The sequence below is a fragment of the Pelmatolapia mariae genome, linkage group LG22 (genome assembly GCF_036321145.2).
Source record: "Pelmatolapia mariae isolate MD_Pm_ZW linkage group LG22, Pm_UMD_F_2, whole genome shotgun sequence".
NCBI classification, from domain to species: domain Eukaryota; kingdom Metazoa; phylum Chordata; class Actinopteri; order Cichliformes; family Cichlidae; genus Pelmatolapia; species Pelmatolapia mariae.
The window spans coordinates 20071207-20091098 of record NC_086245.2 but is presented as its reverse complement, the minus strand read 5'-3'; the positions used below and the strand labels follow the sequence as shown (position 1 = coordinate 20091098).

The 19892-nt window shown below is 40.2% G+C and overlaps 2 protein-coding genes across 3 annotated transcripts in view; one reads left to right on the top strand and one right to left on the bottom strand.

Annotated features, from left to right (window-relative positions):
* Nucleotides 1-1707: 1707 nt before the first annotated feature.
* Nucleotides 1708-4834, top strand: abitram (actin binding transcription modulator). Its single transcript, XM_065470992.1, has 6 exons — nucleotides 1708-1874; nucleotides 2066-2117; nucleotides 3663-3792; nucleotides 3879-3955; nucleotides 4034-4103; nucleotides 4362-4834. The coding sequence occupies exons 1-6, from the start codon at nucleotides 1793-1795 to the stop codon at nucleotides 4497-4499; spliced, it is 549 nt and encodes a 182-aa protein (XP_065327064.1). The 5' UTR covers nucleotides 1708-1792; the 3' UTR covers nucleotides 4500-4834.
* Nucleotides 4835-4873: 39 nt separating this feature from the next.
* ctnnal1 (catenin (cadherin-associated protein), alpha-like 1) overlaps nucleotides 4874-19892 on the bottom strand; it is a 56264-nt gene continuing 41245 nt past the window's right edge. For both annotated transcript variants that reach the window (XM_065470986.1, XM_065470987.1), the window contains exons 6-19: nucleotides 19718-19888; nucleotides 18933-19133; nucleotides 16074-16160; nucleotides 15641-15799; nucleotides 14677-14769; nucleotides 13561-13711; nucleotides 12646-12683; nucleotides 12505-12555; nucleotides 11996-12150; nucleotides 10122-10170; nucleotides 9501-9557; nucleotides 8058-8177; nucleotides 7269-7352; nucleotides 4874-6415 (exon numbers count right to left, since the gene is read on the bottom strand). In XM_065470986.1, the coding sequence (XP_065327058.1) occupies nucleotides 6245-6415; nucleotides 7269-7352; nucleotides 8058-8177; nucleotides 9501-9557; nucleotides 10122-10170; nucleotides 11996-12150; nucleotides 12505-12555; nucleotides 12646-12683; nucleotides 13561-13711; nucleotides 14677-14769; nucleotides 15641-15799; nucleotides 16074-16160; nucleotides 18933-19133; nucleotides 19718-19888 (1587 nt within the window). In that variant the 3' untranslated portion in view covers nucleotides 4874-6244. The remainder of the gene's footprint in view (nucleotides 6416-7268; nucleotides 7353-8057; nucleotides 8178-9500; nucleotides 9558-10121; nucleotides 10171-11995; nucleotides 12151-12504; nucleotides 12556-12645; nucleotides 12684-13560; nucleotides 13712-14676; nucleotides 14770-15640; nucleotides 15800-16073; nucleotides 16161-18932; nucleotides 19134-19717; nucleotides 19889-19892) is intronic.

The following is a 19892-nucleotide window of genomic DNA, read 5'->3' as shown; positions in this document are numbered from 1 at the left end:
TGGGCCAAACTGGGAATCTGTGATGTGGCAATAGAGTAATATTATGCCTCCTGGCGCTGGTTTACATAGAAACTAATTGGCACTTTTTCACAATTAAATGTGAAAATATTTATGTGGATATAAAATAATATATTCCTTCATGTAAATATATATATATTCAAAGTACAGTACTGTTAAGTTGCATTAACAGTACTGTACTCTGGTTGTTTGCAGTTGCCTGACATCTAGTGGACATTGTGAAAAATCATGATGACAATAGTGTTTCCCACATGTGCAGCTCAACCTCACTTTACCACAGAATGAGCATGGTGAATGAATCTGCGATTGGATCAGCGTTTAAAAATAAGGTTGGGTTTCTCCTGGTTTTGCAATAGAAAAAATAACAAAGTGGCAGTGATTCTGACATTGGGCCCCACCTCAAGACAGTTTAAGCCTTGCCTGGTCAGGCTTTATGGAGACTTGAGCTCTCGCTTTTTCAAAAATGACTACAGTACTCTGTACTGGTTGTAAATATTGAAAGGATTATGGATACAGATTTGAAGATGATTACTGCTGCTGTTCTAAGAAAATTCAGTACAAAGGATTTATGTTCAGGTGAGGGCCACAGTCCTTCTACAACAGTGGCTCTCAAGCTGATACGGCATAAAGGCATGAGGCATGGATGACCATAAAAAATATATATATAGTTTTTAAGTGAAATAACATTAACCCTTACATACTGCTCTTATTGTATGCCTTCACAATATTTTTTGTTTTTTTTTGACCCAGGTCTAAGAATTCCCTCATAATAATTGTCTATAACTAATTTCAAACTGCAGGTCTGTTTAGAAAGCATTACTAGCCTGTCTGACATCAATAAATGGAGTATTAATCCTTAATTAATGCTTCCAAGAGCAGGGAGAGTTTATTTACTTTTAGGTTTTACAAGAATTGTTTTTTGTCAGAAAACATCATCATGTCCTGTTTTATCTAAGACCTAAAAATATAACAGCTATAAAGATTACATGATGAGATGCAAAATCTATCTGTGTGCCAGTTTAGAATCTCAAATGAGATAACATGCAAGTTTTGGACTGTAGGACGAAGCTAGAATACCTACTCAGATATGCAAAATACACACAGGCAGGATGTGAAACTGTAATACTTTTCCTGGGAAGCAACAGTGCTGACCATCCCACTTTTGTTGTGCCCTATTTCAATTCCTGTGTCTGTGTGGAAGCACCATCTTTCAAGGCACACTCTGACCTCTGTTTCATGGGTGGATCATATATGATCACTCTTGGCTTTTTACTAATTCACTATTCAAAGATTCCACCGTGATTCTTCAGAGACCAGCAGGTTCTTGCCTAATTTAATGTGGATTTCCCTTTTTTCTGATTTGAACGCTTAAAGCACGTTTCCATGCATAGAAATAATAAAGACCGTTTTATAAAGTTTTTAAAGACCTTTTTTCTGGAGGGTTGAAGTTTTTTTTTTGTCTCAATCTTATATATTGTGATTAGTGAAAAGTGAGAGACTGCTCAAATGATACTAGCTGTAGTTAGTTACCAGCTCTTCTGGTGAACATATTAAACTTAATGATTTATTGTTTATTGCTACAGTCAATGAAGATTCACTACAAAGAAATGCGAATCGCTGTACAAAACAAAAGAACAGCCAGAATTCTTTGCCTTTGGGGTTTTCGGATATATTTCAAGGACGGACTGCCCGGTGCTGCACTATTTACTGTCCGTCAAGACAAGTTGACGCCAATCTAATACCTTAAATTAGTTTTCCAGTGTTATTATTTTACATGGAGAGCGTGGAACATGAAGATACCAAAGCAAATGCTCCTTCAGTTATCGACCGATATTACACACGCTGGTACAGAGCCGGTAAATAACGTCCATTTGAATGTGTCTCATCTATACTTGCTAATTAGCTAAGCTAAGTGAGCTAACGTTAGGTGAACTTAAGTGTTCAGGGGGAAATGGCGTTAACTTTTAGTTTTAGTCTGAATAGATGTTTTTTTATTTTTATTTTGTTTTTAATGTCACGAACACCTTTTTTCATGTTTTGTTTTTAGACATGAAGGGAAAGCCATGCGAGGACCATTGCATCTTACAGCATTCAAACAGGTAACAGGAGGTTCCTGAGAAAAAAAGAATTACACCAAGTGACCATGAGTCACACCAATTGCTATGATTCACTGTATGGTAATGGCCCTTTTGTATGTTTGATTTGGCTAAGATTTTACGCTGGATACTCTTCCTGACGCATGAGAGAAGACAGGTGGTGAATTAGGGAGTGAGAATAGCTATGAAAAAGATGAAGAGTGGAAAGGAAGTTGGTCCAGAAGACATACCTGTGGAGGTATGGAATTGTCTTGGACTGAGATTTGTTTGGCACGATCTTGGAAAGTCAGAGAATACCTGAGGAATACAGAAGACGTGTATTGGTACAGATTTTCAAGAACAAGTGTGAGCTTTAGTTACTGCAGAGGGGTAAAGTTGATGAGCCATACCATGAAGATATGGGAAAGATTTATTGAAGCTATGTTAAGAAGAAAGGAAGTACGCTAAGAAAGAGCACTACAGTTACAAATATGCTTTGAGAGTGATGAAGGAGTATAGGGAAGGTCAGAAGGAATTGGATCAAGAACAAGAATGTGATACAGTGCCAAGAGATGAAGTGCGGTACTACATGAGGAAATCGGGGGTAGGAGAGAAGTATGTGAGAGTGGTGCAGAACATGTATGAGGACTGGGAGACAACAGTGAGGTGTGTGGTAGGACTCGCAGATGAGTTCAAGGTAGCAGTGGCATGACATCACCACTCTGAGCCCCTTCTTGTTTGCAGTGGTAATGGACAGGTTCACATATGAGGTCAGCCAGGGGTCTCTGTGGACTATGATGTTTGCAGACAACATTGTGCTCTATAGGGCGCAGGTGAAAGAGAACCTGATAAGGTAGACATACGCATTGGTGAGAAGAGGGATGAAAGTCAGTTGAAGCGAGACTTGATATATGTGTGTGAATGAAAGTGAAGACAGATGGAAAGGTGAACATGCAAGGAGTAGAGGTAGTGACAGTAGAAGAGTATAAATACCTGGTGTCAAAAGCAACAGACAGTGCAAAAAAGAGGTGAAGAAGAGAGTGCAAGCGGGGTGGAGATGAATGTCAGAGGTGATTTGTGGCAGAGTGATAGCAGCAAGAGTGAAAGGGAATATTTTTATGATCGTAGTGAGACCTGCTATGATGTATGGTTGGAGATGGTGGCTTTGACAAAAAGACAGGAAGCTCTGAGCTGGAGGTGCCAGAACTGAAGATGTTAAGATTTTCATTGGGAATGACCTGAATGGACAAGATTAGAAATGAGTTCATTGGAGGGACAGTTCAAGTTGAGTGGTTTGAAGAAACCCCTAAAGGGAACAGCTAAAAGAAGAACAGCAGCTTAATGTATTTTGTAGGCCTGGTCATGACTAAGTGGACGTTTTCTCAGGAAAGAAAATGAGAAAATGGGGAATAATAATAATTTGACTCTACATTACACTGTATTTGTTACACAACGTAGTCCCTGCTCAGTATGAGTGATTTATATCACTTCTACATCAGTATGTCGCTAGAGAAATATAGATTTTAAAAGGAGCTTGATAGATTCTTAAAAGAATGTTTTTCTTGGCAGAATATGTGTCATCACTTTAGCAGAGACTCACCCAATTCTACAAAACGGACGCACAATCAAAAGCATCAATTACCAGATCAGTAATGGCTGCAGTCGGCTGAAAAATAAAGTCTCTGGGAAGTCCAAGCGGGTAAGTTAATAAAGCTCTGGGTTTTGGTCTGTGTGCTCGTACATTTATCCTTTATCCTAACATTCCTTTTTTGGCCTGTACGACAGGGGGGACAGTTCCTTACTGATTTTGCACCATTATGCAGGATAACATGCACAGATGAAACAGAGTACACAATCTACAGGTAAGAGTCTGTCTTTGACTGTTAAAGTATATATTTATCTTCCACGTGCTCATACATCTTCATCACTGGCTGTTTTAGCTGCATTCGAGGCCGTCTTCTGGAAGTCAATGAGAACATTTTAGAAACTCCGAATCTCTTGCTGGAAAAGGTAAAACCTACATTTTTACCTTACACATGTAAATGTAAAGTACATTACATGTCATCTTTAATATGTCCCCATCTGCATACTATTACTGCGTACTGTACTTTTTTTTCTTTTTTTTTTAAACACCCTTACATGAGTAGTTGACATTAATTTAGCATACCTGATGGTTATACGGCTTTATATGCCTATGAGGAGATTAGATAACACTAGTAAAGGTTCATAAACACATGTAACAATGCTTGGTTTGTCAAATCTCTACAGCCGTCCACCGAAGGATACATCGCCGTCATCCTGCCAAAGTTTGAAGAGAGCAAGAGCATCACAGAAAATCTTCTAAACAGAGACGAGTTTGAGAACATCGTCTCCAAACGCAGCTCTGCCCAGTCCCAACCATCTTGACACTTCCCCACATTCCTGCCTTATTCAAGCCCGTTCTATTGTGGGAGAGTTTCTTTCCCTCATGCACTTAAAGTTAGAAGACTAAAAGACTTTTGTTTATAATGAAGCACTGTGTGTCTAGGTTATTCTATATTTTTCCTTTTTTAAAAAAAAAAAAAAGTGTTTAACATTTTAAGGATCCAAGAAGCAGTCAGATTTCAAGTAATTTGTCTATGCTTGGCTTTGCCAATTTGATAAATATAATAAGGAACTAGTGGAACGCATGAACAGTGGCTTGCATTTTCTTGTTACATACTGCAAATAATCATGAGTTTGAAGTATTTTTGTGGAATATAAAGAAAGACAAACAATAATTTAAGAAAAATATTGTTTATTTTTTTGTGTCACTTTTATTAACCTTTGAATCGTCAAAAGAAAAGGTGGTCCAAAACTAGATACGATTTCGTCACATCTCTAGCGACACTACGTTACCCAGCATTCTTAGCTGCTCTCACACTGTACAGTGATTCTCTAAAGCTTCCTGTGTGGTTATACATTTCATTCATTCTAACTCCCTCTCCTAGTACCAAAGTGATTACCTCGGGATACATATGCTTCAAGTACCATGTAATATATACCATTTAATACATAATGGTCTGTTAGGCAGCTTCACAATGATAGTCTTCATAACAAGTACACTTCAAGGTTCCATTTTACACGTGTGCCAGTTCAAACTTGTTTCATTTCTTTGAGAGAAAGTATGCCATGTAGACTGGTTTGTATAATTCTCAGGACAATATAAACCGAGGTTCGATCAAGTCGAGAAACCCGGCTTAAATAAAAGTGTCTCCATTAACACTGGAGGACTAGGTTTTATATTTTATAACAGTAAGAAGACACAAGAACAATCGTATTTGGCATTTAAGGTTGTTTTTTTTTTTTTTTTTTTGCATTTTCCTACTAGCATGGCACATGGGGAATGTCGTACAATAATGGCTATTGGACATCCATTGCATGTTATGTGGTGTGGTCAGCTTGTAAAAGCTAATGTAAATGAGGTGCTCAATATAATGCAAGTGATCGTGGTGTACTGCTGTGGTGCACATTACAAAGAAAGTGTGACATTACAAGGCTGTGACCACAGGAGACTCAAACACGGGGGTTTGGTGATGATGGCGTCATGCATTGTGGATCTTAATTTTACTTTTTTTTTTTCTTTCTTTTTTTTAACATAACTTATGCAACACAATTACAGAACACCACAAAACACATAGGCTTGTCACACAGAGGCACATAGTGAAGATAGATGTATGGCTGAGCTGAGCATCAAGTGGAGTTCTCTCCTGACTTTTAATTAGTTTATTAATTCAGAAGCAAGAAAAAAGATTTAAAAAAAAAAAATCAGGTTTGTGCCAGGCCTCACTTTTTTTGAAGACTTTTTTTTTTTTTGTATAGTAATAACTCCATCTTGTGGACTGGGGTGGAACTGGTGCTTCAGGTGAAACGCTACCCTGGATTAAATCAACCTCAGTGGGAAAGAGAGCTTAGACCTGCTTATCCTTTTTTTTCTTGTGCAAACATCATCCAGGCAGCAAATGCAAATTCCGGTTGAGCCAAGTCAACCATCTTTATCAGACTAGTACTGAATGACGGATGGGGGTGGGGACTGGGGCTATTTCCAGGATCATATTTTCTCCAGAGAGGTGAGGTCGGCTATGTGCTGCTTTATCGGGAAGAGTGGACAAAGGAAGAGATTGTCTGTGGGATTATTTGCTCTCAAGGAGGTTGAGACCAGCCATGTGCTGCTCCAAAGATTTAACGCCAAATCCGTTGCTGTTCTTGGTGTTGAGAGCTCCTTCCTCTTTGACAGGTGTGGATGCGTCCTGCCTTTCTCTCCAATCCTGCGGGGAACTGAGGCTGTTCCTCTCTGACTTGTACTGAAAGTAAGTGACATAGAGGAGAGTAAAAGTGAAAAAAACAAACAAACACCAAAATATAATGGCTCATTTCTAACTGTTTATACACACAAAGCTGGCATAATCAATATTTTTATATGAAATATTGATTGCTTGTTCTGGAGTCAGTTCTTTTTATGTTGCTGTGTTTATGTTATTAAAAAATAAATAAATAAACTACATCACCAAGCTTCCCCCCCCCCCCAGAGGATATTAGTTATGGAAATCTATACCATCTCTGGATGCAACTTTAAAGTGTCTTGAGGCAACTGTTTTATAAATAAAACTGAATTTAATTGAACTCACTACTTAGCCGGTAACATAGCACTCCTTCACGCGCTGGTGTAGATGCGGTCACTTACGGCTCTCGAAAATCATGATGTGTTGAACTTAAGGCCCAAAGAGAGGCTTCGAGTAAAAATTTTAGGTGCCAATGCCAGTTGCAGCTTTCTGCTTACAGTCTGAGGTTTGATCTTGTGAATGTGTTTCAGTGGCAATCAGTCCAACAACTGACATCTTTTAGCTTCAACAAGGATTTCAGCTCGAAATCGCAGACACTTAGCAACTCACCGGAGAGTTATTTGATAGACAGCAAAAAAGGAGGCAAAGATAGTGACCATCCCCCGCAAAACATAGCTATAAATGAACACTAGCGCTGCTGTATATCTGCTGCATGCTAAAAATAAAAGGTTGTTTGGAAGTGTCAGCATGCTGTGATGTTTGCATATGTATCTGGATAATAATTTCACACGTTAAGATCTCCAAGCTTTTTCTATACTTTGGTGTATATGTTCAAGCTGCCTGTCAATAAAGTGTCCAGGTCAGTGGATGTCACCTTTCTATTGAGCTTGTTACAGAATGGCAGGAGGGAGACGACCACACTCAGGATGCTCCTGGTTGCCTGAATGGATGAGTCCACCTGAAAGCACAGACATAAAATAATACATCACTAAGAATGCACGCATAGAGATTCACTGCAGCAGCAGCACTAAACTACACTGACCCTGTAATTTAACGTTTCCTCATCCATGTCCTACCAACCCCCATAAGACAGGCTCTCTCTATAGTTCGAGATAAATGATACGGTCGATGTGAAGGTAAAGAGATATAGAGGCGGGAGCCAATACATATAAAAGAGGCACTAATTAATCAGCCTTGAGCATGCTATTCTTCATCGTGTCCTTTTGATTCCAAACCAGCGCCTTTATTACAAGGTGAGCAAAGGCAGCTCATCCCCGTCCAAGGTGCTCATTAATTTCTCATAGACATTCATTAATCCAGCATCCTGCGTTAGATGTTCGTATTACTCAAAGATAACTGAAAGATTATTCTGAAGCCAGTAATGAACACAATTAGTCATGCCCTATTGTGTGTTCAGCGCTTTAATGATACCCATTGGTTGTTGGGGTGATAGTTTTGATAGTGTCAGAGCTTCTTCGGTCCTTCAATAAAAACACTCTTTATCTGCTTTGTTCGATCTCTGTGATATTACTTATTTAACGTCCACCAAACCGAACAGACTTCAGGCAAAAATAAGTAATTAGCTTTCTTTTTTTTCCTAATAAAGAGTGCAGACACTAACAAGAAGAGAGACAAAAAACACAAACAGCTGTAGTATGGTTACCTTCTGGAAGGTGGCAGCCTTGCCCTGTACAGGAGTCTTAGCCCCCATCTGCAGCTGCTGGCACAAAGCCAACAGCTTCTCCATTTCTGTCATCACCACAGTCTTTTCCTCATCAACCAACTGGAATAGAGAGAGGTACACACAGAGGGAGGGTGGGATGTCTTTCAGAACAGAAGACACGGTTTTATAATGGCACTTTGCTGGGAGACGGGGTTAATATGTGCAGACGTTGATAGATTTACTGAACGAGATTCACAGGGCTCGTGGTCAAATACAAATCAAGCATTGGGAAAAGGAGAAGCGGATTAAAGAAAAAGAAGTTTCAAAAAAAAAAAAAAAAGGGCTGCTTGATGTAATCCATCAGCAATAGCCATGATCTGCTGCTTAAGTCTGTTATCCATCCGAGTTAATCCCCAGATCGTAGTCTAAACAGTTACATGCCACCAATGACCCAAGAACTCAATCCCTTGTCATTCATGCCCAGCAACAACATATAAAACCTCTTAAACCTTAGTAAGAAAAAAAATGCTTAATCTCATCTGCATAATTAGGGCTACACAGATGTGCTTTGTGTGTTTGGTGCCAAAGAACTACAGGAGTGGAGGGTGAGACAGAGGGACTCCATTAGCACCAGTTTGTTTGATGTAATTAATCAGAAAGCATGAAGGAAGCTGAAGAGCCGGGCCTCCTGATTATGAATTGCTCCTGGGCGGTCGCAGTCAACCCACCTCCCCCTCCGCTCTCACCCCCTCTACCCATTCACATGTGCGCAAACGCACACAGCCTCGGACACACGGCGGTGACAAATGGCAGTCGTTAAAGGCTGTCAAAAGGAGCCATTTAATTAAACTTGGAGGACCTGAGGAAGAAGTTTGTTGAGAGCTAAAAGGAAGGAAAGCACCAAGGCTACTTTTGTTGAAACTCGAGTCTGAGAGGAGGACAAGAGGATGGTGAAAGTGTGTGACAGCCTTAATTTCCTGCTCCCGCTGTGTGATTTATAAGGCAGACCTGGCACCGTGGCATGCCACAACGTGTGATACGGGTGTGTATTAGTATCGGAGGGTGTGTGTGAGTGTGTGTGTCTGCACACAGAGTGGGTTAGTATCTCCCCATTTTCAGGAGAAAATAAACAATTCTTTCATTATTGCTTTGCTATAACGATCTCCTTAGCTCTGTCTTACTACGCTGCAGCCAATCACATGCTACAAGACAAGCAAGAAAATAATGCATAAAGTAAACTTCTCCCCTGGTTCATATTCAACTGTATTCATTTTATTTCTACTTAGAAAAAAAACAAACCCTTTTGTTCTTTCCCCTTTTGTTCTTTATATTAGATTTCTTTATAAATGCCTACTGTAGAAAAAAAAACATTATTTGGAATTGCATTATGTGAATCGTTGTGCTTTGGTGTGTTCAAGATAGATTAATTGCATGGGAATATACCTGAGAGGAAAAAGTGCGGAGAGATGAGCACAGCTGGAGCCCCTCTTCAGAAAGAACCTTAAGAGTAGGTCAGAAAAAGAGACAAAAATCAAACAACTTGCGCACACACACACACACACACACAGAAGAAAAACTAAAGCTCTCTTAACTAAAAAGAAGCCTAGTCAGTAAATACTATGACTCTGATTTTTTCTTGGCTCTTCTTATCAGTATGCCTTCCCGTCTCTTTCCCCTCTCGCTCTTCTTCCTCTCTTATCTCCCCTGCTCAACACAAATTGAATAAATCCTGTCTGACATTTCGGTCCCTGATTCTACAAATGACTGTACATTACTGGCAAAGATCCCAGTTCAATAGGAAACACCCGTACGCACAAACCTTGTTACACCATGTGCCAGAGATGGCCGGGAATCTGCCACGCTATATTCCCACTGCACTCATAAATCCCCGTAATGCCCGGTGAAATCTGCGAAAGGGTCGTGAATGAAGGGATCCTTGCATTTACTAACCTATCGATCTGCGAGCTTCAGCGTGTATCAGGTCGAACGGGACGATAGATGCGTTCATTTACAACTTCAATAAAATAGAAGGAAAACAAACAGAGCAAGCTTAATGAAAAATACCTCAGCTTGATGAAAAAGATCTAGTGTTGTTTTCAACAGTCCCTCCCCTCTGTGGATCAATCATGCAGGAAATAATAAAGAGAAGCTCGGATTAGAAATATGCACAAGGGCAAACATCTTCCAAAACAATCAACTCTGTTTAGAAAATATCTGTGAAAATACAGTACCGTGCAGAAGTCTTGAGACAAGCCACATTTCTTTATAATTTGCTTCAAATGACTGAAATGTTCTTGTAAGTTTTTAAAGCTGGTCTTGAGCAATAGTTCTCCGGGCTTTCTGAAGGTCTCTCAAAGTTGGTTTTTTGGACATTGGCTGCTTTTTCACTCATTTTCAGTCCAGTCCTTGTACCGGACCATTTTCAATACAATGTTTTTGTTGTTTATTTGTTAATCGACGTTACACTTTATGAATCATTTAAGCATAAAAAAGTCACCTAAATCAAGCGATGAACCAGTGTTGCATCTACACATAACTGACAACTTAGCAAATTGTGTTTTTAGACACTTTGTTACTAGCAGCCTGTTGGAAAATTAAAAAAAAAAAAAATTGTTCCCATTTCTGAGTTGAATCCAGAAAAAAAAACGTCAAAGATAACACAGTCTGACAGGCATGAAATAGCATTTTTGCACCAAGAGAAGAAATAGCACGGCTAAAAAAAATACTATCTACAGCAGATGAAAAGTAGCTGAAAGTCGTGTCTTTAAGAAATGGGAACAAAATACAACCCAAAACCTGAGATGCATCTGGACCTTGTTCTTGGTGGACGTGTGTCTGTCAAGGTAATCCTTCAAGAAGGGAAACTGGGATAAAAGACTGAGGTGTGCTAAATTACACAAAACCTCAATTGAAAAATGAGTGACAACAGGTCTTATAGTGTGGTAAATGGTAAATGGATTGGTTCTTATATAGTGCTTTTCTACTTTACTAGAGCACTCAAAGTACTTTATATAACATTCACCTCCATTCATATGGCACTTTTTTCTATGCCTAAGTACTTTCTAACTTTCACACTGCAATGAATGCATTGGAGAACAACCTGGGATTCAGCATCATGCTCAAACTCCTGAGCTACAGCCACCCCAAGAGAGTGATGAATCAAAATTTGAATCTATTGGCTCAAATCACTGTTGATATGTACAGAGGAAGTCAGAAGAGAGCTACAACACTGAATGTCTACATTCATCTGTAAAAACACTGAAGGCTGTAGTTGGGTTTGGGGATCTTCTTAAAATTATGAACACTATGATCAGTGATCAATGATCTTTGATCAGTCACTTGGATAAATGACGAAACATTTCTCTTACTGAAAACGCTACGTCCAGATGAACAGAATCAACCTTTTGGGAATTATGAACACAGTTCACGTTTTTGCAATATCATTTGGGAAGTGTCTGAGTGGCTTCGGTTTCATTTTTCAGCATGATAATGATCACAAACACACTGCAAATACAGTAAAAGCATACCTGGATAGAAAAACACACAATATAACACTATCAGTCACGGACTGACCTCCCCAGAGTCCGGAGCTCAACATTATTGAAGCAGTGTGGGATCATGTTGACAGACAACAGAACAAAAGGAAGCCAACATCCAGAGAAGAGCTTTGAATGTCCTTTAAGAAGCCTGGAAAAGTATTCCTGAAGACTACTTAAGGAAATGACAAGAAAGCTTACCTAAAAGAGTTCAGGTTTACTTGAAGAATAAATGTGGTGGTATTTTCCTAGCAAAATATAAAGAGCGGTGGCTCAAGACTTTTGCTCTGTATGTCTCTTAAGAGATTAACGGGGATGATTAAGGGGATTGACAACACTAAGCTTTAAAATAATATAAAAAAAAATTAGTGTGTGTGTGTCAGTGTGATACTAGAAGGCTACCTGGTGAACAGGTACATGTTGTAGGCCATACTGGCGAGGCTCTGGCTCTGCCGGACAATTTCATGCTCCTGGTCCTCCCACTTTTCCACCTCTGTGTCTACATCTGATGACAGAAGACGAAGTTCCAGACCCAGCTTGGCCATACTTGTCTGCTCCTGGGCACGCAGAAAAAGAAAAAAAAAAAACAAATAAAAAAACCACACAATTCTTTTTGATGAAGTGTAATTGATGTCTTTTTAAAAATGTATATTAGCCAGCAGGGTACTTTTCACTTGTTTACACACTCGGAAAGCCTGTAATCAGCATAATCCTGCTTTCTGTGGCGGTACAGCGTGTGAAAAAGTGCTGCCCAACAAAATTGCAGCACATTACCATACAAACCCTATCAATTCTTCAAGCGAGTGACACAATGTTTCCTAGAGATGAATATACTGCTGCCAAAAGACGGTACAAGATGAGACGTGATGTATTGTGCTGAAAGCCCGAGGATTTGGTGGTGTGTGCGCTACCTCTGCATCCAACTTGACAGCCTTGGCAGTCTTCATGTTCGCCAAGTGCTTCTGTGGAGAAAAAGAGAGTGGTATTAATCAGAGGATTACAAACGTCTGTATCATTGAGACATTTATGAGGACGAATGGTGTGACACTCACCCCAGGTCTAGGAAGTGACAAATAAGGCCTTTTGTCTCCTAGGAAGAAAGAGATATTGTTGTTATAAGGACAAAAAAAAGGGAAGAAGAAGAAATTGATTTTTAATGTTAAATAAATATTTAAGAGACCCCCCCCGTTGCTATTTCCCTATGAATGGCTGTGAGCAGATATCCACAAGGGAGACAAAAAGGAGTCTGTCGAATAATTCAATGCAGCCTTTTGGGTTCGTGGGAAAACAATCGTGTGATGGATGTGATCCCTTCACCCTTTCACCCAGTGTGCTACACTTCAAAATATTTACTGCATTTTATGTCAAAATCACGTTTGCGACTGGGGGCTACGAGCAAGACTTGCAGCGTGTAAAAGTACTTGGATCTAACTTTCAAACAAATACGTGTACACAGACTTCTGCGCAGCACACGCAAATACACTTGAGTATCTACTTTCTGTCTCTGCTTGTGTGACCGAGTGTGCAAACAGCAGAGCTCGTCAGAGCGGTTGTCCATGACTCGGACGCTTCTGGTTATTGGCACAATAATGAATAGAGAGAGTGTAAAGAGGTGGAATGAATACAGGGATGTTCAATGGCATTGATGTTACTCCTTTGATAGAAAGCTTCCCACAGTCTGTGATGACTAATTTTGAAAAGATACATTCATACTGCCTGCCTTAAGTTTTATTAATACTGCTGAAAATTTCAAGAAGAAAATGATTCATCAAGGTTTCTCATAGAACTGGATCTTCTTTTCTTTCCTTTCTTTTTTTGTCCCCCCCCCCCCCCCAAAGTTAAGACACCATAGATGGCACATTGACCTCTACTCCCTTGCCCTTTATAACTCACCCATACTTGTACTCTCCTTTTACCACAACTCACCTGAATGGACACAGACAACCAATGAAGTGATTTCAACTGACCTCGCCTGCCTTCAAAGACGTCGTTGATCTCTCTCAACAGCAGAGCCATGTCACAGAGCTGCGACTCCCAGGCCTCGCAGAACACTTCCAGGTTCTCCTTTGCAATTTTACTAGATGGGTGGAGAGCCAGCGTCTGGGCTGCTGAGATGATCTGAGCAGAAGAGTGAACACTTTTGATACATTTTACATTCATACATATGCTGCTGTTGATCTAAAATGTAAACCAAGTGCCTGTGAATGAAGCTCATAAATTGAGCTTGTATAACTGTTAAGTATTTAAGGACTTATCATCAGATTTTGGTTTCACAAAATAAATGGGTTCAGGCAGCTAAGTACAGTTCAGCATGACTCACGCTGAAGCAGTTTCACACATATGTAGCAATTTATATCTACACTTCTGGTCCTGACATCAAACTGACGTACGATGTTCGAAAAATTTGACAAATATGAAACATGACCACCAGCGCACTCATTCACCACCTCCCTTCCCCCAATGTCCATCCTCTACAGTGTAGTATTTAATAGCCAATTACCCTCTGGGCCACCCCTGCGTTACTCTGGGTGCAGAGCGAGAGAGAGATATCACCACTACCACCCTCATGCCGCACGGTTATTGATTGGCTGACCTTTGAACTTAGGAGCGGAATCATTACTGCGGAGTCATGTGGGGCCTGACATTAGCGCTGCAAGGCGGGAACATTCTACATTGCTGGATAATTACGGGCATGGATGGTTTCTAAGAGCAAACATAATTAGATCTGGGATGAGGGACTAAGTGGACAGCATGTTCTCAGCCAAGGACTGAAGATGTGGGAGGAAGACGGAGGAGATGGGAAGTTAAGCGTCTACTTTTCCTCCGTATTAAGAAGACTATTACCCATGTTTGATTTTTACACCTGAACCACAGAATGACCAGTTTGACTTAATAGACACACAATAAAAGTGCTGAATGGAACGACCCGTATCTGGAGTTTAATTAAGTCAACTTTTATTCCTTACTAGACTCTTTACTCCCATCTACTGCTATTTACACATTTGGTCAAGGGCGTATATTAATAGTGCTAAATTTAACAAAATAAAAATTTATACGGATAATGTTTAGACAGATTATGTTACCTGTGGACCAATGACATGGAAGGTCTCCTCAGCGTGTATGCAGGTGATCTCTAATGGCTCTGTGCCCGACACATGGCACAACAGCCGACACGTCTGGAGTGAAACAGAGATGGAAAATAAAGCTTCTGACAAAGCATACATGAGGTAATCCCTAAAAAGAGCAGTATGTATACCCCCAGCACAAAAAGTCCATAGCTCTAAATTAAGAATGTGCAATTCTTTTTTAAAATACTTGACATGTTTGTGTGAAGATTGTGACGATCCAGTTTTGCCCTCTCCCACAATGGTAAACAATCCTTCCAAAAAATTCTTGGCTGCAAATCTGAATCAGCTCCACTTCCATTTAATCACTTCTATTTGGACCAATCTCTTAAAATGAGGCCAACCTGGTGAAATTTTCATGCAAATCTGTCCTTAATGTTTTTTGAGTAATTGGTAACAAACAAACCTGACAGATCACATGACCTTGTTGGCAGAGGAACATGCTAACGGCATGACACTCGACGGGAAAAACGCAATCATTTGGCCAAATGATTAAAAATATAGACAAATGTCTTGCGTAAACTACCCTTTGTGCTCAAGCATTGTGGAATCTCACTTATAACAAACAAAATCCCTTCCATTTTCACCAATCATCCACTCAAAGTCATCTTCTGAGCACCTCAATGCAGATCAGTATTGTTTTAGATTTTTAACATTTTACAACTTTTTTTCTTTTAAGCACCTGGTTTTTTTAACGTGCTATTTTATGAAAATAAGTGTTTATTTCAGTTTTTCAGTAAACATGTAAATTATAACATAACACCAGAGCATGTTCTCCTAAAAAGGCACAGTGATTACTGTGACATCAGAAGGTAATGAACCAGATAAATGCAAACATTACTACTGATTTCCATCCACAGATTCAAGTAGCCATCACCCTCCTACTAGTTCCTCTGCTCCCTGTGCCCCTGATCCCACCTACCTCCACCAGCTGCTCCTTCTGCTCAGTGAGCGTGCGCGAATACTCTGCCACTTCCTCCAGGTTTCCCTCGGCGCCTGCTGCTTTGAGAGCCCGCAGAGGCAACTGCTCCCCATGAACTTTCAGCAAATCTGAGGCTCGGCCCACCGCAACCTTGTGGAGCTGACGGAGTCAACAAAGGTTAAATAAAAGAGCTTTTAAAAAAGGCACAAATGAGAATGATCATTTGAAGAGAAACGGGGACAAAAAAAACAAACAAAATAAGGTAAGAAGAGCAGAGGTGACACAGGCAGCAGCAGGTGGGCTGAGGTGCTGGGAAAATAAAAGCGAGGAAAGCAGCTACAGAGGCACCACCAGCAAGTCAGAGGCATTTCAGTCATGTCCGATTCTGTAACCGGGAACATCTTTTCACAGTCAGCGACAGACTGCTGCTCACCTCACGTCTGAGGTCGCTGACACTCTGGGACGTCTTCAGGATGGCCACCTCCATGTCCTTCGTGGCCTCTTTGGCGTGGACAGACTGCTGCTCCGATGACAGAAGAAGAGGAGAATAAAACATGAGACACCGTGTGCTTTTACATGCTCCATCCATTAGATACACATGCAGCAGAAGACTAACACAAACACAAATTTACATGAGTAGAGTATGAGATATGACTGGAAAAAGACAGGAATTGAGTGCATTAGCAGCACAGGTTTTGATATTTTAATTACATTGTGGCCCATTATATCCTGGATATGAGGAGAGAAGAAGGCATTGGAGCGCATGATTCAGTGCAATATGAATAAAAAGATTCAAAGCAATTACATAATTGAAGTAATTCACTGCAATTTCTCCAAATTTCAGACAGAAATGCTGCTAAATGTGCTACAACAACACTGAAAAGCACAAATTAAGCCAGGCAAAAGATCCTAGAGTATTTGCACATCTTTCTCAGCAGTTTGAAAACATTGCAGTGTTCCAGTCCTCACACGACCTTCAGCTGCAAAGGCTTGATGAGGCAGTACTGTACAGTTTTGCAGCAGTAGCATCTCTGTGTACTCCGAGTACACTGGGAAAAAAAAAAGTTTACAACTAGAAACTGCAACATAATGACTTGCGTTTCGTAAGTCCATCAATTCTGAAGGCCAAGGAGACACTGCTGAATGAGGAGGAACACAACATTTTCTTTCACAGCTCAATGAGCCTCAGTAAAAACAGTGATTCAGGTGGGTTATTATGCTCTGTTGTTCCAGGAGAGATGTGTGAAAAGAAACTGAGGAGGCAAGGTGAATGAGTAAGTGAGTTTGTAGGAGGAGGGGGGCCTAATGTTAATGTGTGTGGGTCTGCCTGTATGAGTTTCTGTCTGCGGAGCTGTGTTTAAACAGCCACACTGCATGCTACGCAGAGATAAACACAAGATTGTTCCCACTTGAGAATTACATTTACAAAAGCCTGACTATGATGTTCTTTAACAATTTCTTAATATTTTATTTTAATTTTTCAAATCTATTAAATTTTGACTTCATAATTTATCTGAGGTCACTGTGGTGGTTTAAATTTGCTTGTTTTGTCTGACTAACAGACTAAAAACAAATTCAGTGAATGTTTACACAGTACTGTAGAAAAGTGTTGAGTCACCCCTCATTCCTTTATATTTTACTTCCAAGGAGCCAGACTGCTTTTGTAAAATGGCATTAAGCAATAGTTCTTCAAGCTTTCTGAAGTTTTTCTTTTGACATGGGCTGTTTAAAACTCATTTTCCGTCCAGTCCTTGTGCCTGACCATTTTTTTTGTTTGTTAAGTCAAGAGGCCTATCAATCATTCAAGCATAAAAAGGGATGAAACTACGCTTAGCAGACAACTTAGCAAAGAATCAAATTTAAAATGCATCATCAGACACTATTAGTAAAAGCCAGTCACAAACACATTTGTTCCCCCAAAAAATATTTCTGGACCAACCTAAAGAGCTATTAACAGAAAACTCTGCATCTCTCACAATTGTGTGCAGTGTCTCTTTAAAAAAATTGAGGAAATTGTGTGGAGGATTGGAGAAGTGTCGGGTTTTAAAAATAAAAAATAAAAAATAGATGATGAACAGTGTCTGCAGGTCAAGCAATAGGAAAAAAAACCCAACTGACACAGAACCTGTTAGATGCATTTAAGTGGTAAGGTGGTCTTTTCATGAACACTGTTGGTCAAAGCCTTATCAGAATTGGTCTGATATATGCCAAATTACACAAGAACTTAATTGAAAATCAGTAGCAACTGGTCTGATGGGGTGATTAATCCAAATTGTTGTGGATACATATGGAGGAAGTTAGGAGAAAGGTGCAACAGTGATTGTCTACAACCATCTGCAAAACATGGTGGAGGCTCCGTCTGTCTACAATCTGATTTGATCCACCATGTAATAGCATCTGGAAAGCATCATTGGTGCAGTAAAAGCATACTTAGATAGGAAAACACAGAAAGCAGCACTATCAGTCATGGATTCACCTCTCCAGAGCCTGGACTGCAACATTTTTTAAGCATCTTGGGATGGGATCATGATGACAGAGAACAGAAATAATGGCAGCCAACATCCAAAGAAGAGCTTTGAATGTTCTTCAAGTAGCCTCGATGTCTATTCCCGAAGACTACTTCAACAAATTACAAGAAAGCTGCCTAAGAGAGTTCAGAACAAAAGTTGTCATGCCAAATATTGATATTCAGGCTTATTAGAATTGTTCTTGCCTTATATTCTGCATTTCCATATAATTTTGCAGATGTTTTTTTAATTACTGCACCCATTTCCTATTTTCCTAGCAAAATATAAAGAAATTAGGGCTGCTCAAGTCTTCTGTACAGTCCTGTATATGATAAACAGCGGTCTTAAAAGGATTAGAATAAATATGTATTGTATTTTCTTTGCAATAACTCAACATCAGCATCTATAGCTCCTACTCTTTGCATCTTTTTATCCTACCAATAGTTGAAGCCTATTACAGAATACTTGAAATGTGCAATTCCCTTGTGTTCTTATTTATTCTATTTATCCCTTTGTATACTCTGTATTTATATATGTCTCTGTATTTATATATGTGTATATATGGTATATTTCTGCTCACATTCTGTAACGTCTGTCGGTGCTGTGCTATTGGAAACCGAATTTCCCGGAGGAACCAACCTGAGGGATTAATAAGGTTTTATCTAATCTAATCTAATCTGATAAGAACTTGTGGATAGTCTTTATACAGAAATGTATGTTTTTTTATGAATATTCCTGTGTCTCTGTGCACATCTGTGAAAGCCTGTCTGCATGTGCCAACATACCGCCTCAACCCAGGCGTGTACCAGCTGCTGGGTGTCCTGGCGCGCCAGCTGGCACAGTCCAAGGATGGCCTGACGCTGCTCATGACTGGTGTAGGCCGAATCAGTGAAGTCCTCTGTCCGCTCGACCAGAGCCTCCAGCTGGCTAGACATGCTCTGCGGTGACAAGGAGTATAGGTTCTCCCGCAGGCACTCCACACCGGACTGCAGAAGGCAGGGTGGGGGGAAAGTTGGGAATTGCGGGTTGTGAATTGAAGGAGCATTTGGAGAGTAGATGAGAAGAGATCTCGGCGATTAAAAGCAGCCGGGACGATGATTAAAAGCAATAAGCATCTCAGGCCTTTTCATTAAAATACTTTCCTCTTTCTTTTATCTCAGTGGAAAAGACCCCTCCTTAAAAATGTTTTTACAAGTGTTCGTTTGTTTCGTCTGCCAGCGCACACGGAGGAGAGAGAAGATTAGTAAGCATGAGGTAGGTTTACTGGTGATTCACTCAACCGTATGAGCCAAATTACTAAATGAGTAGGTCTGCTCCTCTGTGTTGATTGTTTGAGTCACATCTGAAGCTACAGCAAACATGGTGAACGCAACAAATGCCAATTCCGCGACCACAAATCAACACTCCAAAAATCTGATGATGAATAAGCCGCTGCGCTGCTGTGACGCTTAAATAGCGCTTTGCATTAACAAAAGAGGATCACTACTTAACTTCACGGGCTAACAGACGTCAGCGTCATTAATCTGAAGCCTTCACCATGACGCGTGCGAAGTGTAATCTCTAAACCTACCTTAAATTCCTTGATGCCATTGTAGATGCTGGCAGGAAGGATCCTCTTCTCCCCAGAGCTCCGTGCCTCAGTGACTATCTCGATGACCTGCTCCAGGGCACAGCGCATTCGGTGGAACACGGCGTCTTTGTTGATCCGCGCCGACTCACAGTCTGGGTGCCTCAGGCAAGTCTTT

Excerpts from the sequence above, each read along its gene's own strand:
- abitram (XM_065470992.1), top strand. The coding sequence starts at position 1,793 with ATGGAGAGCGTGGAACATGAAGATACCAAAGCAAATGCTCCTTCAGTT. Across the intron at positions 2,118-3,662 it reads ATCTTACAGCATTCAAACAG|AATATGTGTCATCACTTTAG; the intron begins GTAACAGGAGGT and ends TTTTCTTGGCAG. Across the intron at positions 4,104-4,361 it reads CGAATCTCTTGCTGGAAAAG|CCGTCCACCGAAGGATACAT; the intron begins GTAAAACCTACA and ends AAATCTCTACAG.